Raw genomic sequence first — 20,523 nt, 5'->3', positions numbered from 1 at the left:
TCGCGAACAAGACCCCGAGGTACTTCAACTTCTTCACTTGGGGTAAGGGCTCATTCCCTACCCGGAGTAGGCAATCCACCAGTTTCCTGCTGAGATCCATGGCCTCAGATTTTGAGGTGTTGATCCTCATCCCAACCGCTTCACACTCTGCTGCGAACCGATCCAGTGACTGCTGAAGGTCACAGACCGATGATGCCATAAGGACCACATCATTTGCAAAGAGCAGCGATGAGATCCTCAGGCCACCGAACTGCAACCCCTCTCCTCCATGACTACGCCTCGATATCCTGTCCATGAAAATCACAAACGTTTTTTCTCTTAGTAAATATTTTTCATTTGTATGTGGTTGGGAACTGGTTCTCAGGCTTCTTCCATTTCAAAACTGTTTTTTTGTCTTTTCTCAAAGAATGTGTTTGAGATTGATGAGGATTTGTTGGATGTGAGACATCTTCAGTCCTGAGAGAAACACTCTCCTGGTTGCTCAATCACAGTGGTAAAAAACATGTGGGCCTCATCAGAGCCGTGTGTGTGTGTGTGTGAGAGAGAGAGAATGAATCCTTTCACTGTTTCCAGGAAAACAGGATGTGTGTGTGTGTGTGTGTGTGAGAGATGAATGATGTCAATGAAACAATGACGTCTCTTACGAACAGAAGGAAACAGTAAGTACAGTGAAGGGAGATAAGGAGCAGCACACGGCTGTAGACTGGATAGAGATAGACAGACAGTGAGAACGGGTGAGACGGGTGGATGCAGAGGACAGGCAGCTACCGCAAGCAGAAAAATGTCTTTTTTTGAGCTGTGGAGGAGCATGAAGGAGAGAGAAGAACTTCTGAAGAGAGCCAACGAACGTAGACTTCTTCCATCACAGCTGTAAGTCTGATTCTACACGAAACAACCCATAGCGTTTTTGAGTTACAAGAAAATCGCTATAGAAGTCTAATGCATTATTATTATTATTTAAACACTGAATCTTGGAGGATCTTCTACTAGACTGTGAGAATATTGTTTCACTGAGTTTGTTACTAAGTTAAAGTGTATTGCTTTTAATAGGTTGTCTGCTAAAATGTACTTTGTTTCATTGTAAGCCATCAGTCAGACTCATCCTGTGGCTGATTACAGTGGGTGTGGCTAACACAGCTGTAGCCACCTAGGTAATTAAGGAAACAGCATTTTTTGGAGCGGCAGCCTCATCGGATGAAGACTCGGAGGACAAAGACAAAGGAGTCTTTAGCAGGAGTCTTCATGGGGGAGGATAAGTGGGGGGCACAGCTAACACTACTGGGCTAAGTTTTTCGGTTTGCTTGCTCTTCCCTCTCCTTATTCAAATGTGTATATTTTCCATTCCCGTTCATGTCTCTTATTGGAGGAAAAGATGAAGAACTCGGAGCTTGAATGTCGAATCAAAACAGCAATCTTCTAGTTAAATCGATATATTTATTAACGTGATAAGTCAAACATAGAGAATATTCTCAGCTGAGGACACTAATCACATCACCGTTACCACAGACTGCATAGCTAAGAAACCCCCAGGTTGCTGTCTGACGGCTCCGCTCAGAGTGTACAAAGGGTTGTAAAACATTGCATCTAATACATGGAGTAGGCGTTGTCCTTCTCCTCATTGGTCCCCGTTGGCACCATCACACTCCTCCATCAGCAGAGTCTGGAAGTGATGGTTGTTGACCTGTTCTCTTAAAGGGGAAGTGTTCCTATTGTGTTTACAGTCAATATTATGTTTGTAATACATACAGTATTGTGCTTGTAATACATACAGTGCAGAAAATGCATAATAGTGCAGAAATACATATTGATTGAGGTAGACAAATACATATGATAGTCTTTCAAGTCTTTACTCCTGGATAGGGGTTGGTCTCTATTCTTCTCCGGAGTTGCCCAAGGTGTGAGGCATCGGGCCGGGGTGGGGATACTCACTAGCCCCCGGCTGAGCACCGCTACGTTGGAGTTTACCCCGGTGGACAAGAGGGTCGCCTCCCTACGCCTTTGGGTTATGGGGGGGAAAACTCTGACTGTTGTTTGTGCCTATGCCCCAAACCGCAGTTCGGAGTATTCGGCCTTCTTGGAGATCCTGAATGGAGCCCTGCAGGGAGCTCCAGTAGGGGAATCCGTAGTCTTGCTGGGAGACTTCAATGCACAAGTGGGAAACGATGGAAACACCTGGAGAGGCGTGATTGGGAGGAAGGGCCTCCCTGATCTAAACCCGAACGGTCGTTTGTTGTTGGACTTCTGTGCTAGTCATGGAATGGCCATAACAAACACCATGTTCGAACATAAGGATGCTCATAAGTGCACGTGGTACCAGAGCACCCTAGGCCAAAGGTCAATGATCGATTTTGTAATCGTATCATCTGATCTGAGGCCGCATGTTTTGGACACTCGGGTGAAGAGAGGGGCGGAGCTGTCGACTGATCACCATCTGGTGGTGAGTTGGATCAAGGGGTGGGGGAAGACTCTTGTCACAACCTGGCTCGAGAGGAGGTGACAAGGAGGGAGACCACACAATCAAATAACTTTTCTATATGGTTTAATTTAAGTAAAATGATCCACAAAGCACAAGCACAATATAAATAGCAGGCAGCAGGCCCGATGGAAGAGACAGAGAAGATCTTGCAGGTCTCTTTATAGCCTGGATGAGGAGATGACGAGGTCTCAGCTCCACCAATCAACCTCCTGAAACACAGGTTAAGCACACAACATGGGAAGGACAGGACAAGGCCACCTCTGAGGCCGTCACACTCCCCCCCCATAAGACAGGGTTCCTACCCTGGACCCTACCCACAACTAACCACACATTATTATTTTTCTAAAAAGGTGCTTGGCCGAAACAACCCCCCTACCAAACACAACTTTACCCAACTTAACACTTCTCCAGACTCTGCAGCTCCAACCTCAGCAACCTTGGTGCCTGGAAGCAATTTAAGAGGAAAGGAAACCAAAACTGCAGAGGACAATGTACAACACACGTTAGTCAATTACAGGGTAACTTGCGAAAGGTTACAAAGGTGCACGGGATAAAGCATCCGCCATAACATTATCTTTTCCCTTAATATGGTGGATGTCCAGGTTGTAAGGCTGCAAAAACAGGGCCCACCACATGAGCCTCTGATTCGGATTCTGTAGAGAGTTCATAAAACTGAGTGGGTTATGATCGGTAAATACTACAATTGGCATTCCAGAGTCAAGGTAGACATGGAAGTGCTGCAAAGCCAAGATCATTGCCAGTGCTTCTTTTTCTATCACTGAGTAATTCAGCTGGCAGGAGTTGAACCTTTTGGAAAAGAAGCTAACTGGACGTTCAATCCCTTGTTTATCAGTTTGGAGGAGTACGGCCCCTGCTCCAATATGGCTTACATCCACATGAAGCTTGAAAGGCTGGTCCAATCGGGGCGCTAACAGGACTGGTGCAGAACACAACAAAGCTTTCACGTTACCAAAAGCTTGCTGACATAAAGCAGACCAAATAAATTTGGATTTGGCCTTCAGCAAGTCAGTTAGAGGAGCGACCACCGTTGAGAAATTCCGGCAAAAATAGCGGTAATATCCAACCAAACCCAAAAACCTCATTAGTTCCTTTTTAGTGGTGGGAACCGGGAATTCGTCCATAGCTGAAACTTTGACACTGACAGGCCGCACATGACCCTGACCCACCACCTTAGCAAGATATGTCACAGTGGCTTTTGCAAACTCATATTTCGCTAAATTTACAGTCAAATTTCCCTCGGCTAGTCGTTCAAACAAAGCATGAATACGTTTTACATGATCCTCCCAGGTATTACTGTATATAACCACATCATCTAAATATACCGCGCAACCTTCAAATCCATTAACAACCACGTTCATGAGTCGTTGAAATGTAGCGGGAGCATTACGTAATCCAAAACCCATGACTGTATAAGAAAACAGGCCAGATTGTGTGATGAAAGCAGATATTTCTTGAGCCCTTGGGGTTAATGGCACCTGCCAGTACCCCTTCAATAGATCAAACTTGCTCACATACTTAGCTGCACCAACTTGGTCAATACAGTCCTCGACACGAGGCAATGGATAGGAATCAGACCTTGTCACAGCATTTACTTTGCGATAATCTGTTCAACATCTTGGTGATTTATCAGATTTTTCTACCAACAAACATGGTGAAGCCCAACTAGAAGAAGAGGGTATAGCCACGTGATTATCAAGCATATACTTAACTTCACCATCAATGACTTTTCTTTTCTCTTCCGAGACACTATAAAATCGTTGACGAATTGGTTTTGCGTCGCCTACATCAATATCATGCTCAATCAGATGTGTTTTTGAAGGCGTGTCCGCAAATAGGGATGGATAACTTCTCAACAGTTCCACGAACTCAGCACGCTTTCCCACAGTCAAGTGAGCCAACAAACTATCAAAGTTCTGATGTGATTCCGAGTTCTTCAAACGCCCCCGCAGTAACGCATCATCAGGCGCTGTCACATCTTCCCCCCCACTAAATGCTGTCTGCGCCACTGTACCAACAGTAAAAACAGGACATGTTTCTGAGGAGGAGGATTTAACCTGAGATGATGCACGAACATAATATGGTTTCCCTGTTACTTGACAGGTATGGCAAGTCTTAATGTAAGCTGCCACATCACATTTAAGACGAGGCCAAAAGAAGTAACGCAAAATGTGACAATACGTTTTCTTAACTCCCAAATGCCCTGTGTGATCATGCGAACATTTCAAAACTGCATTTCGATACTTAGTTGGCACCACTATTTGAACTACCGGATCACCCACACAATCAAAACTTTGGGGCACCCACTTACGCACCAATACCTCACTTTGCAGGAAATACCCAGAAGCTGCACTTTTAGCATCATTGCAAGGCCGCACCTGGACAAACAGCTCACTCAAAGCAGCGTCAGCTCGCTGTTCACCACTAAGCTCCTGCTGTGAGATGGGAAGAGATTCAGGTACATGCAACTCTCTTTCTAAATCACACTCTTCCTCCTCAACGGAAGAATCTGACCTAGCGCTAGTCATTGCCCGTGTCACAGCACAAACTGTGAAGACCTCAGGGAATTCCTGTTGACACTTATCTGGTTCTTTCAACAAAGGAGTAGACTTAACAGATGGGGAGCCATCCTGACCAGCAGCACAAACCCGGTTACCAGCCAAATCATTTCCCATAATGATATCTATCCCATCGATAGGCAAGGCCGGACCCCAATGTGGACTTCACCATTCAAAAGGCCACAACACAGACTGGCTCTGTGCAAAGGAACACACAGAGTGGTTAAGCCCATTCCCATTACCAGCACATAATCACCGGTATCTGAGTCCTGAGAAAAGGGCAGCACGGAAGCTAGAATAAATGAATCCTTAGCGCCTGTATCTCGTAGAATTTTCACAGGCACTTTAATATCATTCCCAGTGAAAGATACAACCCCATCTGACACAAAAGCTTCAAAACCAGAATATTTTCCAGTTTCAGATTTAACTGAATCCAGCATGTCCTCCGAAACAACTGTAATTGTCCTAACTGGAGCACTGAGAGCAACTGGTCTAATATATCTACCACTTGTGCGATTTATCCTACTTTCCAGTAGAGGACACTTTGCTTTCCAATGTCCCCTCTCATGGCAATAGTTACACACATGATCAAAATGAGATGAACGCGGACCAGGATTCCTCTTTGCGGACTCAGACCAAGAGAATTTTGCGGAGTGATCAACAGCTTTAGCAGTAGCATTATCTGCCCCACAGTTTTTTCCAAACTTTCCTTTATGTGCCAGCACATACTCATCTGCCATGGTAGCAGCTTTAGAGGCAGTCTCAATTCCACGCTCAGCAATACGAGTGGCAACCTCAGGTGGAATACACTCTTTAAACTGCTCTAGCACCATCAGATCAAACAGATCTTTAAAAATAGTAACTTCCAACGCCGAACACCATCTATTGAAATGTTTAATTAATTCCCTTACAAATTCGACATTTGACTGCTCATCAGACTTCCTCCCAGACCTAAATCGTTGCCGATAGGCCTCTGGTACCAACTCATACGCTTTCAAAACAGCATCTTTAACAGTAGAATATTTCTGGCTTTCAACTGCACTAAGCGCTGAATAAGCTTCTTGGGCTTTTCCTGTCAATACCGATTGCAACATCACTACCTGGTCAGCCTCGGGCCACCCTCTCCTATTGGCAACATGTTCAAAAAGGGAGAAAAAAGTGTCTGGGTCTCCCTCATCAAACTTCGATACGAGATGCAAGTGTCCCACCACATCAAACCTTTTCAAATTTTGTGAACCGTATTCACCTGAATCCCTAGTATCAGCATTACCTGACTTAATTAGGTCTAACCGGAACTGCTCTAACTCCAATCTTCCCTTTTCCAAAGACTGTCATTCCTTTTCCAGGCCCAATTTATCCCTCTCTATCTGCAACAACAGTAGCTCTTTTTCTTGCGCGAACGTTAAAGCTCTTGTAGGAGAACCCACAGACTCACCAACATTGTCACTTGGACTCTGTAGTGTAGCTGGCAAAATACCGATTTCCGTTAAAGTATCCCTCAATGACCTTTTAATTTCCTTTTTTAACCGTTTTTCTCCAACATCAACATCATAATGCTCAACAAGCTTCAACAGTTGCTCTTTTGTACAACTATCCAACAGTTCCTCAGACGGAGACTGAACAAAGTTAGCCACAGTAGCCATAACTACAAACACCAAGTCCTCCAACACTAATGCAACAGGGTTAACGGCTGTTTTAACTATGGAACCCAATCCCTCTGGCTACCTATTTAACCAATACTAACTGACTCACTCAACCCTAGTCTTCATGCAGGATTGTAGCGGGATGGATTAAGCACAAAAACCAGCAACCCGGTTAACTTCCAGCATGCTGAAAATCACCTAGACAGTCCTAGAAGTGCCCCCGAGCAATGCTCTAACCTAGGGGTCGTGAAACCTTTTGGCTGGGAGAGCCATAAAAGCCAAATATTTTTAAATGTATGTCCTTGAGAGCCATATATTTAATAAAATTGAGTTTTAAGTATATCACGTCTCCGAGTCCTAAAAGCGCTATCAGTGTTTGCACATTTCTGTGTCTACTGCACGTGTGTCAAACTCAAGGCCACAATTATATCCGGCCGCAAGAAAATATCATATGTCTATCATAACTGGCCCGCTGGTTTTGGTAATTAAATCAATGCATGGCACAACCACGGGAAAATACATATTTGAGGAAGTATCTAAATGTGTTAGAAATTAAACTGCCCCGGGACAAACTGACGGGTCTGACGACGGACAGAGCCTGCGATGTGATGAAAAGTGCACCAGGATGCTCTGGAGATGGAACATGTAATAAGCACCGTAACACAGCCAGGAAACTTTATAAGAGACAATGTAAGTCTTTTCCTGAGGAGATACATTCTGAACATGGCGGTGTGATGGTTCAGTCGAGGGAAAGTGCTGAATAGATTTTTCGAGTTGCGAGAGAAAATCTGCCAGTTTTTGGAAGCAAAGGGAAACACACCACAGATCTCTGGGACGATGTGAGCTGGCCTGTTTGTGCGACATAACGAAGCATCTCACTGTTAAACTTGCAGCTTCAGGGCCGTGTGATCACGGACATGTATGATGCAGTGAGAGCTTTCCAAGCTGAGCTGCCTGTGGGAGACTCTGATGCAGCAGGAAACTTTGGTCACTACGTGTTTCCAAACACTGACAAACATCTCCCCCGCTGTGTTCCCGACTGCGCATGAACTGCTCAGCAATCCGTTTGCAGTTGACGTGGAAACAGCACATGTGAACATCCAAATGGAGCTGATTGACCTCCAGTGTAACGACATACTCAAGGCAAAGTGTGACTCTGTGGGCCCTGCACAGTTTCCAAGCTTCACCCACGAAACGATGCCTTAATGTTGGCCCTCTCTGTGATTGAGTTTGACACCCCTGGTCTACTGCTTGCTTTGCTCAGTTTCTCGTCAGCTGTTTCGCGAAGGGCAGGGCTCCGCCCCCTACACACACATACACACATACACACGTACACACACACACACGCACACACACACGTGCGCACACAGTTACAATCAGAGACGGAGCGGAGGAAAGGAGAGGGGAGAACTAAAACTAAATCCGCTGCTAAATGTTTTACTTTAAATGAGACAGTATAATTATATATTACTTGTTAATCATGTTAAAAAATGTCAGCTCAAAATTGTCTGCGAGCCATATCTCGTCATCGAAAGAGCCATAGGTTCCCGACCCCTGCTCTAACCACTTACTGCACAAAAATAACAAACAAAAATAAAAAAGAGATCAATAGAGACAGCCGGTGTGTCATATTGCTTATGCCTAACAGGAATAAGGGTTCCAAATTATTTACCAGCCCTCAACTCCCCAATAGCAGCTCAGGAAAACATTCACCAACCTATGCCTAGACAGACAAACTGCTCTTAATCACAACCAACAGCCAAAATTATAGACTGAGGCCTCCCAAATCTTATACTCTCCTCCTCCTCTAAAGGCAAGCCAGAGACTTTATCTAATCTAACAGTCTTCTACTCAATATTAGACAACTCACCAAACAAATCCCGGACGAGCTCCCATTTGTCACAACCTGGCTCGAGAGGAGGTGACAAGGAGGGAGACCACACAATCAAATAACTTTTAATTTAAGTAAAATGATCCACAAAGCACAATATAAATAGTAGGCAGCAGGCCCGATGGAAGAGACAGAGAAGATCTTGCAGGTCTCTTTATAGCCTGAACCCAGCCTGCTCAAGTGTGCTGAATCAGTGATGAGGAGATGACGAGGTCTCAGCTCCACCAATCAACCTCCTGAAACACAGGTTAAGCACACAACATGGGAAGGACAGGACAAGGCCACCTCTGAGGCCGTCACACTCTGGACAGACCTGGTAAACCCAAACGGGTAGTGCGGGTGAACTGGGAACGTCTGGAAGAAGCCCCTGTCCTGGGGATCTTTAACTCACACCTCCGGCGGAGCTTTTCAGACATCCCTGTGGAGGTTAGGGGCATTGAACCTGAGTGGGCAATGTTCAAAACCTCTATTGCTGAAGCTGCGGTGATGAGCTGTGGTCTCAAGGTCTTAGGTGTCTCAAGGGGCGGTAACCCTCGAACACCGTGGTGGACCCCGGTGGTCAGGGAAGCCGTCCGACTGAAGAAGGAGTCCTTCCGGGTTATGTTATCCGGGAGGACTCCGGAAACAGTTGCAGGGTATCGAAGGACTAGAAGGGCGGCAAGCAGCGGGTGTGGGAGAAGTTTGGAGAAGCTATGGAGAAGGACTTTCGGTTGGCACCAAGGTGCTTCTGGAAAACCATCCGGCACCTCAGGAGGCAGAGCTGGAAGCTGATGGGGGATCATCGTCAATTTCCCTGATGGAAGTCACTGAGGTAGTCAGACAACTCCACAGTGGCAAAGCCGCAGGGGTTGGCAGACCGGGGTGGTGGTTCCCCTATTTAAAAAGGGGGACCAGAGAGTGTGTGCCAACTACAGGGTTAGCACACTTCTCAGCCTCCCTGGTAAAGTCTACTCCAAGGTACTGGAAAGGAGGGTTCGGCCGGTAGTCGAACCTCTGATTGAAGAGGAACAATGCGGATTCCGTCCTGGTTGTGGAACAACGGACCAACTCTTTACTCTCGCAAGGATCCTGGAGGGGGCCTGGGAGTACGCCCATCCGGTCTACATGTGTTTTGCGGATCTGGAGAAGGCGTATGACCGGGTCCCCCGGGTGATACTGTGGGAGGTGCTGCGGGAGTATGGGGTGAGGGGGTCACTTTTGAGGGCCATCCAATCCCTGTACGCCCAAAGCGAGAGTTGTGTCCGGATACTCGGCAGTAAGTCGGACTCGTTTCCCGTGAATGTTGGCCAGGGCTGCGCTTTATCACCAATCCTGTTCATGATTTTCATGGATAGGATATCGAGGCGTAGTCGTGGAGGAGAGGGGTTGCAGTTCGGTGACCTGAGGATCTCATCGCTGCTCTTGTCAGATGATGTGGTCCTTATGGCATCATCGGTCTGTGATCTTCAACAGTCACTGGATCGGTTCGCAGCCGAGTGTGAAGCGGTTGGGATGAGGATCAGCACCTCAAAATCTGAGGCCATGGCTCTCAGCAGGAAACCGATGGATTGCCTACTCCGGGTAGGGAATGAGCCATTACCCCAAGTAAAGGAGTTCAAGTACCTCGGGGTCTTGTTCGCAAGTGAGGGGACGATGGAGCGAGACATTGGCCGGAGAATCGGAGCAGCGGGGGGCGGTATTACAGTCACTTTACCGCACCGTTGTGACGAAAAGATAGGTATATCTCAATATACCGGTCGATCTTCGTTCCTACCCTCACCTATGGTCATGACCGAAAGAACGAGATCACGGGTACAATCGGCCGAAATGGGTTTTCTCAGACGGGTGGCGTCTCCCTTAGAGATAGGTTGAGAAGCTCAGCCATCCGTGAGAGACTCGGAGTAGAGCCGCTGCTCCTTTAAGTTGAAAGGAGCCAGTTGAGGTGGTTCGGGCATCTAGTAAGGATGTCACCTAGGCGCCTCCCTAAGGAGGTGTTCCAGGCACGTCCAGCTGGGAGGAGACCCCGGGGAAGACCCAGGACTCGGTGGAGAGATTATATCTCCTCACTGGCCTGGGAACGCCTCAGGATCCCCCAGTCGGAGCTGGAAGATGTGGCCCGGAGAAGGGAAGATTGGTGTTCCTTACTGGAGCTGCTGCCCCAGCGACCCGATCCCGGATAAGCGGTAGACGATGGATGGATGGATGGAATCTTTCAAGTGTGGATTAATACAATCAGGAGTAATTTACTTCACACTCTTCTTGTAGATATATTACAGGCCTCGCACATGTTCGCAACACCAGCGTAACCTCTCTGCTTTTGTATATCCCACCCACTCCTCTCATACACAACACCTCATCACAGGAGTCCTGTGGAACTGCCGGTCAGCCACTCGCAAGAGTTTATCTCTGGCTACGCCTCACAGCAATCCCTCGACTTCCTTGCCCTCACTGAGACTTGGATCACACCTGATAACACTTCCACCCCTGCGACTCTCCACAGCGACTCCTTCTCCCACCCACCCAGAGCCACTGGCCGAGGAGGTGGCACTGCTCTGCTGATCTCTCCCAAATGGAGTTTTTCTCTTTATCCTTTGCCACCCTTCACCCATTCATTATTCAAATTTCATGCCGTCACTGTAACAAAGCCAGTTACATTAAACATTGTTATTCTCTACCGTCTTCCAGGTCCTTTGGGGGAGTTTTTGGAGGAATTGAACGTTCTCCTGTCCAACATCCCTGAAAATGGCCCACTGCTCGTACTTCTTGGTGACTTCAACATCCAGTCAGAGAAGTCAACAGACTTAATATCTTTTTGCTCTCTCCCTGTGTCCGTCCCCTCCTATTCACAAAGCTGGCAACCACCTCAATCTCATATTCACCAGAAACTGCTCTACTCTAAGGCAACGGAGGTTCTTATCCAGGCTCTGGTCATCTCACGCCTTGACTACTACAACTCCCTCCTCGCCGGACTGCCTGCATGTGCCATTCGACCTCTACAGCTCATCCAGCATGCAGCAGCCCGACTGGTCGTCAATTTACCCAATCTCCCACACTATACCGCTTCTCCGCTCTCTTCACTGGCTACCAGTGGAGGCCCGAATCTGCTTCAAGACTCTGGTGCTGGCCTACCGTGCTGTGAATGGATCAGTCCCTTCCTACATCCAGGCCATGGTCAAACCATACACCCCAGGGCTTTCACTTCGCTCTGTATCGGCCAATCGGCTTGCTACTCCCTCACTGTGGGACCTAGATTCACCTCAAAAAAATTGGTTTGGCTTATTTGAAGCTAATGTTCTGCACAAGCTAATATACTTGCAAGATTCTTGCTGTTCGGAGTTGTATCCTCATGATTGTTTGCACTTATTGTAAGTCACTTTGGACAAAAGCATCAGGTAAATTAACTGTAATGTAATATAATGTAATCTGACGATGCTAGGAAAAGTAATCGCACTTCTGCTCTAAAACACAGTGAGATTACAAAAAGAGGCAATATTGAAGCATAGGTCAATATTCAGCAACCCAGTGCCGGGTCCACCCCTCATAGTTAGAGAAAGTTGGGATGTAAGACAGTCTATTTATAAGACCCTTTGTTCAATGACCCCGCCTTGACCCTGTACTCCTCTTGCTCCATCCTTGTGACCTCTGAGACAACATTGACCTTCCTCTCTGGGCCACACAGGGGCTGGTTCTGCCCTGTTTGGACTTCCTGTTGCTGAAGTCTGGTCATTGCCTTTCTCCTCCTCAGCCCTCCATTTACTTAACCCTCAGCTCCACCCAGAGTAATGGATTTTAGGGGTAGATGGAGCCATTTGTTGGCATGGATGGATGGATGGGTGGATGTATTCTGCCTTCCCAGACTGCGGATGGGCTGGTCCACGAGTTATGGAGGTGGCTTACTCATTCCGCTCCCCTTGCTCAAGGAAAGGGAAATATGTTTGGTGGCCGGCGTCGATATAGTTTTCGATCAAGTCAGTGATCATTCTTCTGGCCATGGCTGAGAGGAAGATCTTGCCCTCGGCATTCAGCGGGGCTATGCTCCTGAATTTAACCGATGGTGTTGGAGTTCTGCTCTTTGCACTCTGATGTTTGGTCCTAGCAATTCTCATCAGGGTCCATAAAAGCTTCAGCACTGTTGGGCAGTTCTTATACAACTTGTGTAGTAATTCTTTTGGTGCTGACGCTGATCTTGCCTGTCAGATCTCCTGCCTGAACTCACTTGTAGTTCTTATCCTCACAAACACTGTCACTGCCTAAGGAATCTCGGCGTTATCTTTGATCAGGATCTGTCTTTTAACTCCCACATAAAACAAATTTCAAGGACTGCCTTCTTTCATCTACGTAAATATTGCAAAAATAAGACACATCCTGTCTCAAAATGATGCAGAAAAACTAGTCCATGCATTTGTTACTTCAAAGCTGGATTACTGCAACTCATTATTATCAGGTTGTCCCAAAAAGTTGCATAAAATGCATGGACTCAGATAAATTAGACTTGAACCAGCTTAGTGCGGTTCCTTTTATGCCAACACAATGTTCCAGTCTCTGTAGTAGAATGTCATGATCAACAGTGTCGAAAGCAGCACTGAGGTCTAACAAGACAAGAACAGAGACAAGTCCTTTATCTGATGCCATTAGAAGGACATTGGTAACTTTCACCAGTGCCGTCTCTGTCCTATGATGAACTCTAAATCCAGATTGAGAAACCTCAAATAAACTATTATTATGTAAAAAATCACATAACTGTTTTGCAACTGCTTTCTCAAGGATCTTAGCGAGAAAGGGAAGGTTAGATATCGGCCTATAGTTGGCTAAAACCTCTGGATCAAGATTATTACAGCTACTTTAAAGGATTGTGGTACGTAGCCAGATAATAGAGACAGGTTGATCATATTTAATAACGAGGTGTTAATTAAGGGTGAAACTTCTTTAAACAGTTTAGTTGGAATCGGGTCTAAAATACAGGTTGATGCTTAGATGATGAGATTGCTGAAGTTAGTTGGTTAAGGTTGATTGGAGTAAAACAGTCTAGATATATTTCAGGAGTTATAAATGTCTTTGAAATTCCGGAGGTTGAAGTTAAGTCATTTCCAATTGAGGGCAGGAGGAGATTAATTTTGTCTCTAATAATTATAATTGTATCGTTAAAGAAGCTCATGAAGTCGTCACTACTGAGAGATATAGGAATAGAAGGCTCTGTAGAGCTGAGGCTCTCTGTCAGCCTGGCTACAGTGCTGAAAAGAAACCTGGGGTTGTTCTTATTTTCTTCTATTAAGGAAGAGTAATAAACTGCTCTGGCATTACGGAGAGCCTTCTTATACGTTTTAAGATAATCTAACCAGACTAAACGAGATTCTTCCAATTTAGTGGAACGCCATTTACTTTCAAGATTTCTCGACTTTTGTTTTAGCGTGCGGATTTGTAAATTAAGCCATGGAGCTTTCTTTTTCTGCTTTAGGATCCTTCCTCAGTTGCTCTCCCTGAGGTTTCTTCCATTTTTCCCCCTTTAATTTTGGGGTACTTTTAGGTGCGAGGGTCTAAGGACAGAGGGTGTCTTATGCTGTAGTCTGTAATGCCCACTGAGGCAAATATGTAATTTGTGATATTGGGCTATATAAATAAATTTGATTTGATTTGTCACTCCTCACACAAGCATAAAGACTTGTTTACATTAGTTTCACTTTTTACAAACTTAGTGTAAAAAAAGTATATTGTTTGATTGTCTGGTACCGCTTGCTGTCTCCCCACAGGAAGCGGCTGCTGACTGATGCTGGAGTCCGGGCAGCGCTGCAGGAAACCAAGATGGCGTCTCTGTTGCCTCCTGTTGGTACAGAGACCTTCAGACGCTTCACACCGGCTTCACTGGAGGAGATCCAACGACAGCAGGCGAGGAAGAAACAGGTACAAAACACAGACCGGCTCCTGGGTCAGAACGTTTGACCTGTTAGTGACGACAGTGACCTACAGAACAATCAGATCCACTGCTTGGTGACTTGATTGTCTCTCTGCAGGTGCCGGCGGACGACCGACCCAAACCAGCCAGTGACCTGGAGGCCGGGAAGCCCCTCCCATTCTTCTACGGAAACCGGCCTCCTGAGCTTCAGAACATCCCATTGGAGGAGCTGGATCCCTTCTACCAATCACAGAAGGTCTATCTCTCTGTCCTGTCTATCTCTATGACCTGTCTATCTGACCTGTCTGTCTCTCTGACCTGTCTGTCTCTCTGACCTGTGTGTCTCTATGACTTATTTATCTGACCTGTCTGTCTATCTGGCCTATCTTTCTGACCTGTCTGTCTCTCTGCAGACGTTCATCGTGCTCGGTAAAGGGAACATCGTCCACCGGTTTAACGCTGAGTCGGTCTTTTACCTGCTGAGTGCGTTCAACCCGCTGAGGACCGTCGCCATCAGGATGCTCATCCACTCATATCCTTTATTGGTCAATGAATATCTCATTAATTGTGCGACAATTTAAGTAATCCTCATGTTAGTGCTCTGCTGGTTCAGCGGTGTTTGTCTCTCAAGTCGCTTTAAAGAAGTTCTCAGCTTGTTATTATGACCACATGTTTCCACCATCAGCAGCTATGATACACACGAAAAGGGAACATATTATACTCACTATAACTAGAGAAAAGGGAGCATATTATACTCGCTATAACGAGAGAAAAGGGAACTGTGAGAGCTCCCTGGTCACAATCAGGACAATGACAGAACGGAGAGGAGGGATGAGGTTAGACAACCATTTATTTATCATTTAAGTTCAGCCTTTTCAGGCACTCCACAAACAATGTCCTCTCCGGTTAGGCATGGCCCAACTCTGCTCTGGTTCCAGGATGGGGCGTTTTCAGTGTGGTATGGCCGTCCACGTTGAGGGTCCGGGACCCAGCCTACTGCATGCAGCACAGAACCAGGCCATCACCATGCTTTTATTAAGTGACTGATTACCTAATTCCGTTCAGCTGTCTGGCCTCCAGCTGGGACACTCCCATCTCTCCCCCAGCAGCCGGCACCCTAACCACACCCCACTGCCACAGGAACATATACTCTCTATAACTAGAGAAAAGGGAACATATTATATTCACTATAACAAGAGAAAAGGGAACATATTATACTCACTATAACGAGAGAAAAGGGAACATATTATACTCTCTATAACTAGAGAAAAGGGAACATATTATACTCACTATAACGAGAGAAAAGGGAACATATTATACTCACTATAACGAGAGAAAAGGGAACATATTATACTCACTATAACGAGAGAAAAGGGAACATATTATACTCACTATAACGAGAGAAAAGGGAACATATTATACTCACTATAACTAGAGAAAAGAGAACATATTATACTCGCTATAACTAGAGAGAAAAGGGAACATATTATACTCACTATAACTAGAGAAAAGGGAACATATTATACTCACTATAACGAGAGAAAAGGGAACATATTATACTCTATATATCTAGAGAAAAGGGATCATATTATATTCACTATAACAAGAGAAAAGGGAACATATTATACTCACTATAACGAGAGAAAAGGGACGTATTATACTCAATATATTCACTAAAGAGAAAAGGAACATATTATACTATCACTATAACAATAAGTTAAGAAAAGGGAACATATTATACTCACTATAACTAGAGAGAAAAGGCCGAACATATTATAATCACTATAACTACAGAAAAGGGAACATATTATACTCTCTATAACTAGAGAAAAGGAAACATATTATATTTTTCACTATAAAAAGAGAAAAGGAACATATTCCTGAAACGGGTAACATATTCTACTAAACGAGAGAAAGGGAACGTATTATACTCATTCACTATATAACTACAGAGAAAGGGAACATATATATACTCTCTATTAACAAACTAGAGAAAAGGGAGAGAAAAACGAAGGAAAAGAGGGAGAAGAGGCGGTCTAAGCACAACTTGTGCTACTTGAGAAGAGCTAAGCTTGTCATCCTCCTCACTGCTGCTGCTGCTGCTGCTCTCCTCCTCCTCCTCCTCCTCCTCCTCCTCCTCGGTGCTGCTGCTCTCCTCCCCACTCGTCGCAGCAGCCACCCTCTTCTTCTCCTTCTTCTCCTTCTTCTCCTCCTTGTCCTCCTTGTCCTCCTCCTCCTCCTCGCTGCTGCTCTCCTCCACACATGTCCTTCCTCCCAGCGGAGTAAAGGATGCCACCACGGCAGTTGATGGTCCGGCCCTCTCCTCCGTCCTGAGGCTGTCTCGTATGAGACAGCGGATGGCCATAGCCTCCGTGACATCAGGGCACCTGGCATAAAAGCGGTCGGCGGTGGTCACATCGTGGCACATGAAATCTGCCACCCTCTTCCTGGCAGTTACGTCCGTGGTCTTTTTTGCCTGAAAAACATTGAAACATTGCAGAGAAATGAATAACAGTAACCACAGTCTACTTCCGGAAAGCTCTTTTTTCATACATACACATGGATTTAATTGTGTAATTTACTTACGTAGTGCGCAAGTGCCGTCCGGATAAGGGTGAAGCTGATATTTCCGCCAATTCTCAGCTCCGCCCAGGCCATCCTCAGGCAATTGTTTAAGTTCTTACAGGGACCGGTCCCTTTTGTGAACATAACAAATGTGTTTTTCTCCTTCTTGGGGACTTTGTTCTTTATGGCCATCCACCTTTGGAGCCACCCAAACTCCACACCTGTTAGGACCAGCTGGGCCTCCCCAAAAGACTTATTGGTCTTGTGCTCCTTGACCTATTATGACACAGAGTGGGATATATAGATCAGATATAACACATGTTATGCTGTATTATTTGTGGTGATAAGAAAGTTGCACTATGATAACATATGCTTACATGTATCAAGTAGCCCTGCTCTCCACCACTGGCCAGGGCCTGCGTGTACTCTGTGTCGGTCATGTTAGAGTACACTCCAGGCCTGTGACCAAATACGCAGCTCCAATAGCCACACATAAAGCCGTACAGCCGGAACCGGAGGTTGTTTGTGTACTCCTCCTCCAGCTCGTCTGATGAGAAGGAGTAAAATAAGAAGAGAGAGAGAGAGAGAGAGAGAGATATATCAACATCACTTGTAGACATCAGTGACCTTTAGTGACAACTGAAAATGTTAAAGTGGAGAAAATCCTACCGAGCAGCTGGGGAATTTTCAATTTAGCCCCATCTAAGAAGCTGGTGATGGCGTCACCTCCTGGCAGCTCGGAGTATTTCGTCCTCTTTACTGCCATTTGGTGGACCACCACCAACCTCTTGAGGCTCTTCTAGGGCCATCTTCATGTCCCTGGCGACACCGACCATGTTTTCTTTAGTCAGTCTGGATGACCGCGGTGGAGTCTCCTGCATGAATTTCAGAAACTGAATGTTGTTCTTTATGTAGAACTCCAACGTGGTCACCTTCATAGTTTTCAACATAGCATCACACCACCTGTTAGAAGAAGAAAAAAGACACACATGAAGTTACACAAGTGACAACCATACATCCTGCTGTCACATTAATTAAAGGTCTACATCTCTCATATACATAAGCGGAAATTGTAGATACATTACTACTCACATTTTGAGTTTTCTTGCGTTGTTTACAAACAACCAGTCTGACAACCTCGGGTGTTTGTTCCCCATGAACATAAGGAAGGCTTTCACCCGGCTGACCTTTGACCTTGCATTCTCGATCATTTTGCGGGTAGGATTGGTGCCCTCGTGCACCCGGCCGAAGCTTTCCAAATATTCTTCTGCAACAACATATCATTTAACATGTAATAATACTGTAGCCGGAGGCCTCCCATGTCTATGAGCAGGCCCTCATAGAGCATTTTCAGCCTGGCATTTTCCCTCAGGTATCCTCTCCTCAATGTCATACACTCTGGATTCCCGCAGTCGGCGGGAGCCTCGTCATCTCCCAGCGTCATTACACAAGTGTCCTCGTCCACCGGGTCCAGATATGTGGCCATTGCCGGCACCGGGTCCGTCATCCTCAGTGCCGACAGCTCCTTGATGGCCTTAATTTAGCTTAGATATAGCTTATAGTTAGGGCTGGCTCAGGTTTGCCCTGGATCAGCCCCTAGTTATGCTGCTATAGGCTTAGACTGCCGGGGGACACCTCCCTGCTCTCTTCCTTCTCTCCCTCTCTCTTCTTCTCCCTCTCTTCTTCTCCCTCTTTATCTGTATGCATTTATGTAAATGTATGTTACTAACTCACCATCCGGGGTATCATCCCCGGAGTGTCTGTCTCTCATGTGGCAGGTTGCCACTGATAAAGTTTACGTCAGGATCATGAATCGTGACAGCGCCTGCTGACCTGGTCCTGCTGGACACCGGGAAGCCTTATTGACATTTTCCTGGATTCATCCAAACTTTCTATTTCTTTTTTTTTTCCAACACAACATAATTTCTGTCAAATGTTGTATTTGTACTATGTTGTTTATCCTGTACACACGACATCTATTGCACGTCTGTCCGTCCTGGGAGAGGGATCCCTCCTCAGTTACTCTCCCTGAGGTTTCTTCCATTTTTTCCCCTTTAATTTTGGGGTTTCTTTTAGGAAGTTTTTCCTTGTGCGATGCGAGGGTCTAAGGACAGAGGATGTTGTAACCTGTACAGTCTGTAAGCACACTGAGACAAATGTATAATTTGTGATATTGGGCTATACAAATAAATTTGATTTGATTTGAATTTGAATTTTTTTAGTGACCTTCATCATTTCCTCCCTGTCCTCCACAGTCATCTCCGAGTGGATATCCTTGATGTGACGGTCAAGCCGGGAGCCCTGGTACTCACAGCCGCCAAAACCGCATGGTTCGGTCCTGACGTCTGTCCTCCCAGAGCCCAGCTTGAGGAGGATCTTCCTTTCGTGCTCGTTTTGACCCTGTGGGTCTGCCTGAGGTGCTTCCCCAGCTGTGAATACTCATTGAAGCACACTGGGCACTGTCGAATGGATGTCATTTTTCCTTGAAAAAGAAAAAGAAAAGTTATTAGTAACTTAATACAACATTAAAGCACAGCGTCTTGTCAGGTAAATAATCCTGATTAGTATTAATCCACACTGGAAAGACTATCATATGTATTTGTCTACCTCAATCAATATATTACGACACTACGAATATGTTTCTGCACTATTATGTATTTTCTGCACTGAATGTATTACAAACAAAATAGGGGCACTTCCCCTTTAAGAGTAACAGGTCAACAAGCCATCACTTTCCTGACTGCTGACGGAGGAGCGTGTGGGCGCCAAACTGGGACCAATGAGGAGAAGGTCAACGTCTACTCCATGTATTAGATGAGATGTTTACAACCCTTTGTGCACACTTGAAGCGGAACCGTCAGACAGTTAACTGGGGTTTTTAGAGCGTTCAGTCTGTGGAAACGGCGAAGTGAAAGTGTCCTCAGCTGAGAGTATTTTCTATGTTTGACTTATCACGTTAAATAAATATATCGATTGAACTAGAGGATTGCTGTTTTGATTCGACATTCAAGCTCCGAGTTCTTCAGCTTTTTTCCAACCCTTTAGTCTACATGTGGAATTAACAACGTTTCCAATCCATGGAAAGCATGCATTAAAGTACAAGTTAATATCTCAGACTTAAAACAATATATACATTTTTAGCAATACTTACAGGTTGAATGGGTGAATTCTTCTTTCTTCTTTCTTCTTTTCTTCTTCTTTCTTTCTTCTTCTTTCTTTCTCTTCTCTTCTTTCTCTTTCTTCTTTCTTCTTTCTTTTTCTTTCTTTCTTTTTTTCTTCTTTCTTCTTTCTTTTTCTTTTCTTTTTTTCTTCTTCTTTCTTTCTTTCTTCTTTCTTTCTTCTCTTTCTTCTTTCTCTTTTCTTCTTTCTTTTCTTCTTCTTTCTTCTTCTCTTCTCTCTGTCTCTCTGTCTCTCTGTCGTATTGTGGATGTATGTATGTAGGGTAGAGTTGCATGCTTACATCATTTATACAGTCAAAGTACTCTGTGATTGGTTGAAAGAGT

At 45.3% G+C, this 20,523-nt stretch overlaps 3 protein-coding genes across 3 annotated transcripts in view; 2 read left to right on the top strand and 1 right to left on the bottom strand.

Annotated features, from left to right (window-relative positions):
* Window positions 1-685: 685 nt before the first annotated feature.
* LOC115009696 (sodium channel protein type 4 subunit alpha B-like) lies at window positions 686-15,195 on the top strand. The gene is made up of 4 exons (XM_029433865.1): window positions 686-870; window positions 14,313-14,463; window positions 14,574-14,711; window positions 14,869-15,195. Exons 1-4 carry the CDS (start codon window positions 782-784, stop codon window positions 15,034-15,036), a joined length of 546 nt encoding a protein of 181 aa, XP_029289725.1. The 5' UTR covers window positions 686-781; the 3' UTR covers window positions 15,037-15,195.
* A 1,239-nt stretch (window positions 15,196-16,434) lies between these two features.
* Window positions 16,435-17,814, bottom strand: LOC115009753 (uncharacterized). Its single transcript, XM_029433969.1, has 5 exons — window positions 17,690-17,814; window positions 17,398-17,567; window positions 17,042-17,296; window positions 16,700-16,931; window positions 16,435-16,442 (listed from the first exon to the last, which is right to left on the bottom strand). Exons 1-5 carry the CDS (start codon window positions 17,784-17,786, stop codon window positions 16,435-16,437), a joined length of 762 nt encoding a protein of 253 aa, XP_029289829.1. The 5' UTR covers window positions 17,787-17,814.
* A 2,637-nt stretch (window positions 17,815-20,451) lies between these two features.
* nup160 (nucleoporin 160) overlaps window positions 20,452-20,523 on the top strand; it is a 2,215-nt gene continuing 2,143 nt past the window's right edge. Inside the window, exon 1 of the mRNA XM_029433968.1 lies at window positions 20,452-20,462. Coding sequence (XP_029289828.1) covers window positions 20,452-20,462 — 11 coding nt within the window. The remainder of the gene's footprint in view (window positions 20,463-20,523) is intronic.

Source organism: Cottoperca gobio, chromosome 6, assembly GCF_900634415.1.
Source record: "Cottoperca gobio chromosome 6, fCotGob3.1, whole genome shotgun sequence".
NCBI lineage: Eukaryota > Metazoa > Chordata > Actinopteri > Perciformes > Bovichtidae > Cottoperca > Cottoperca gobio.
The sequence above is the reverse complement of the archived record's forward strand: the minus strand, read 5'-3'. Positions and strand labels throughout refer to the sequence as shown.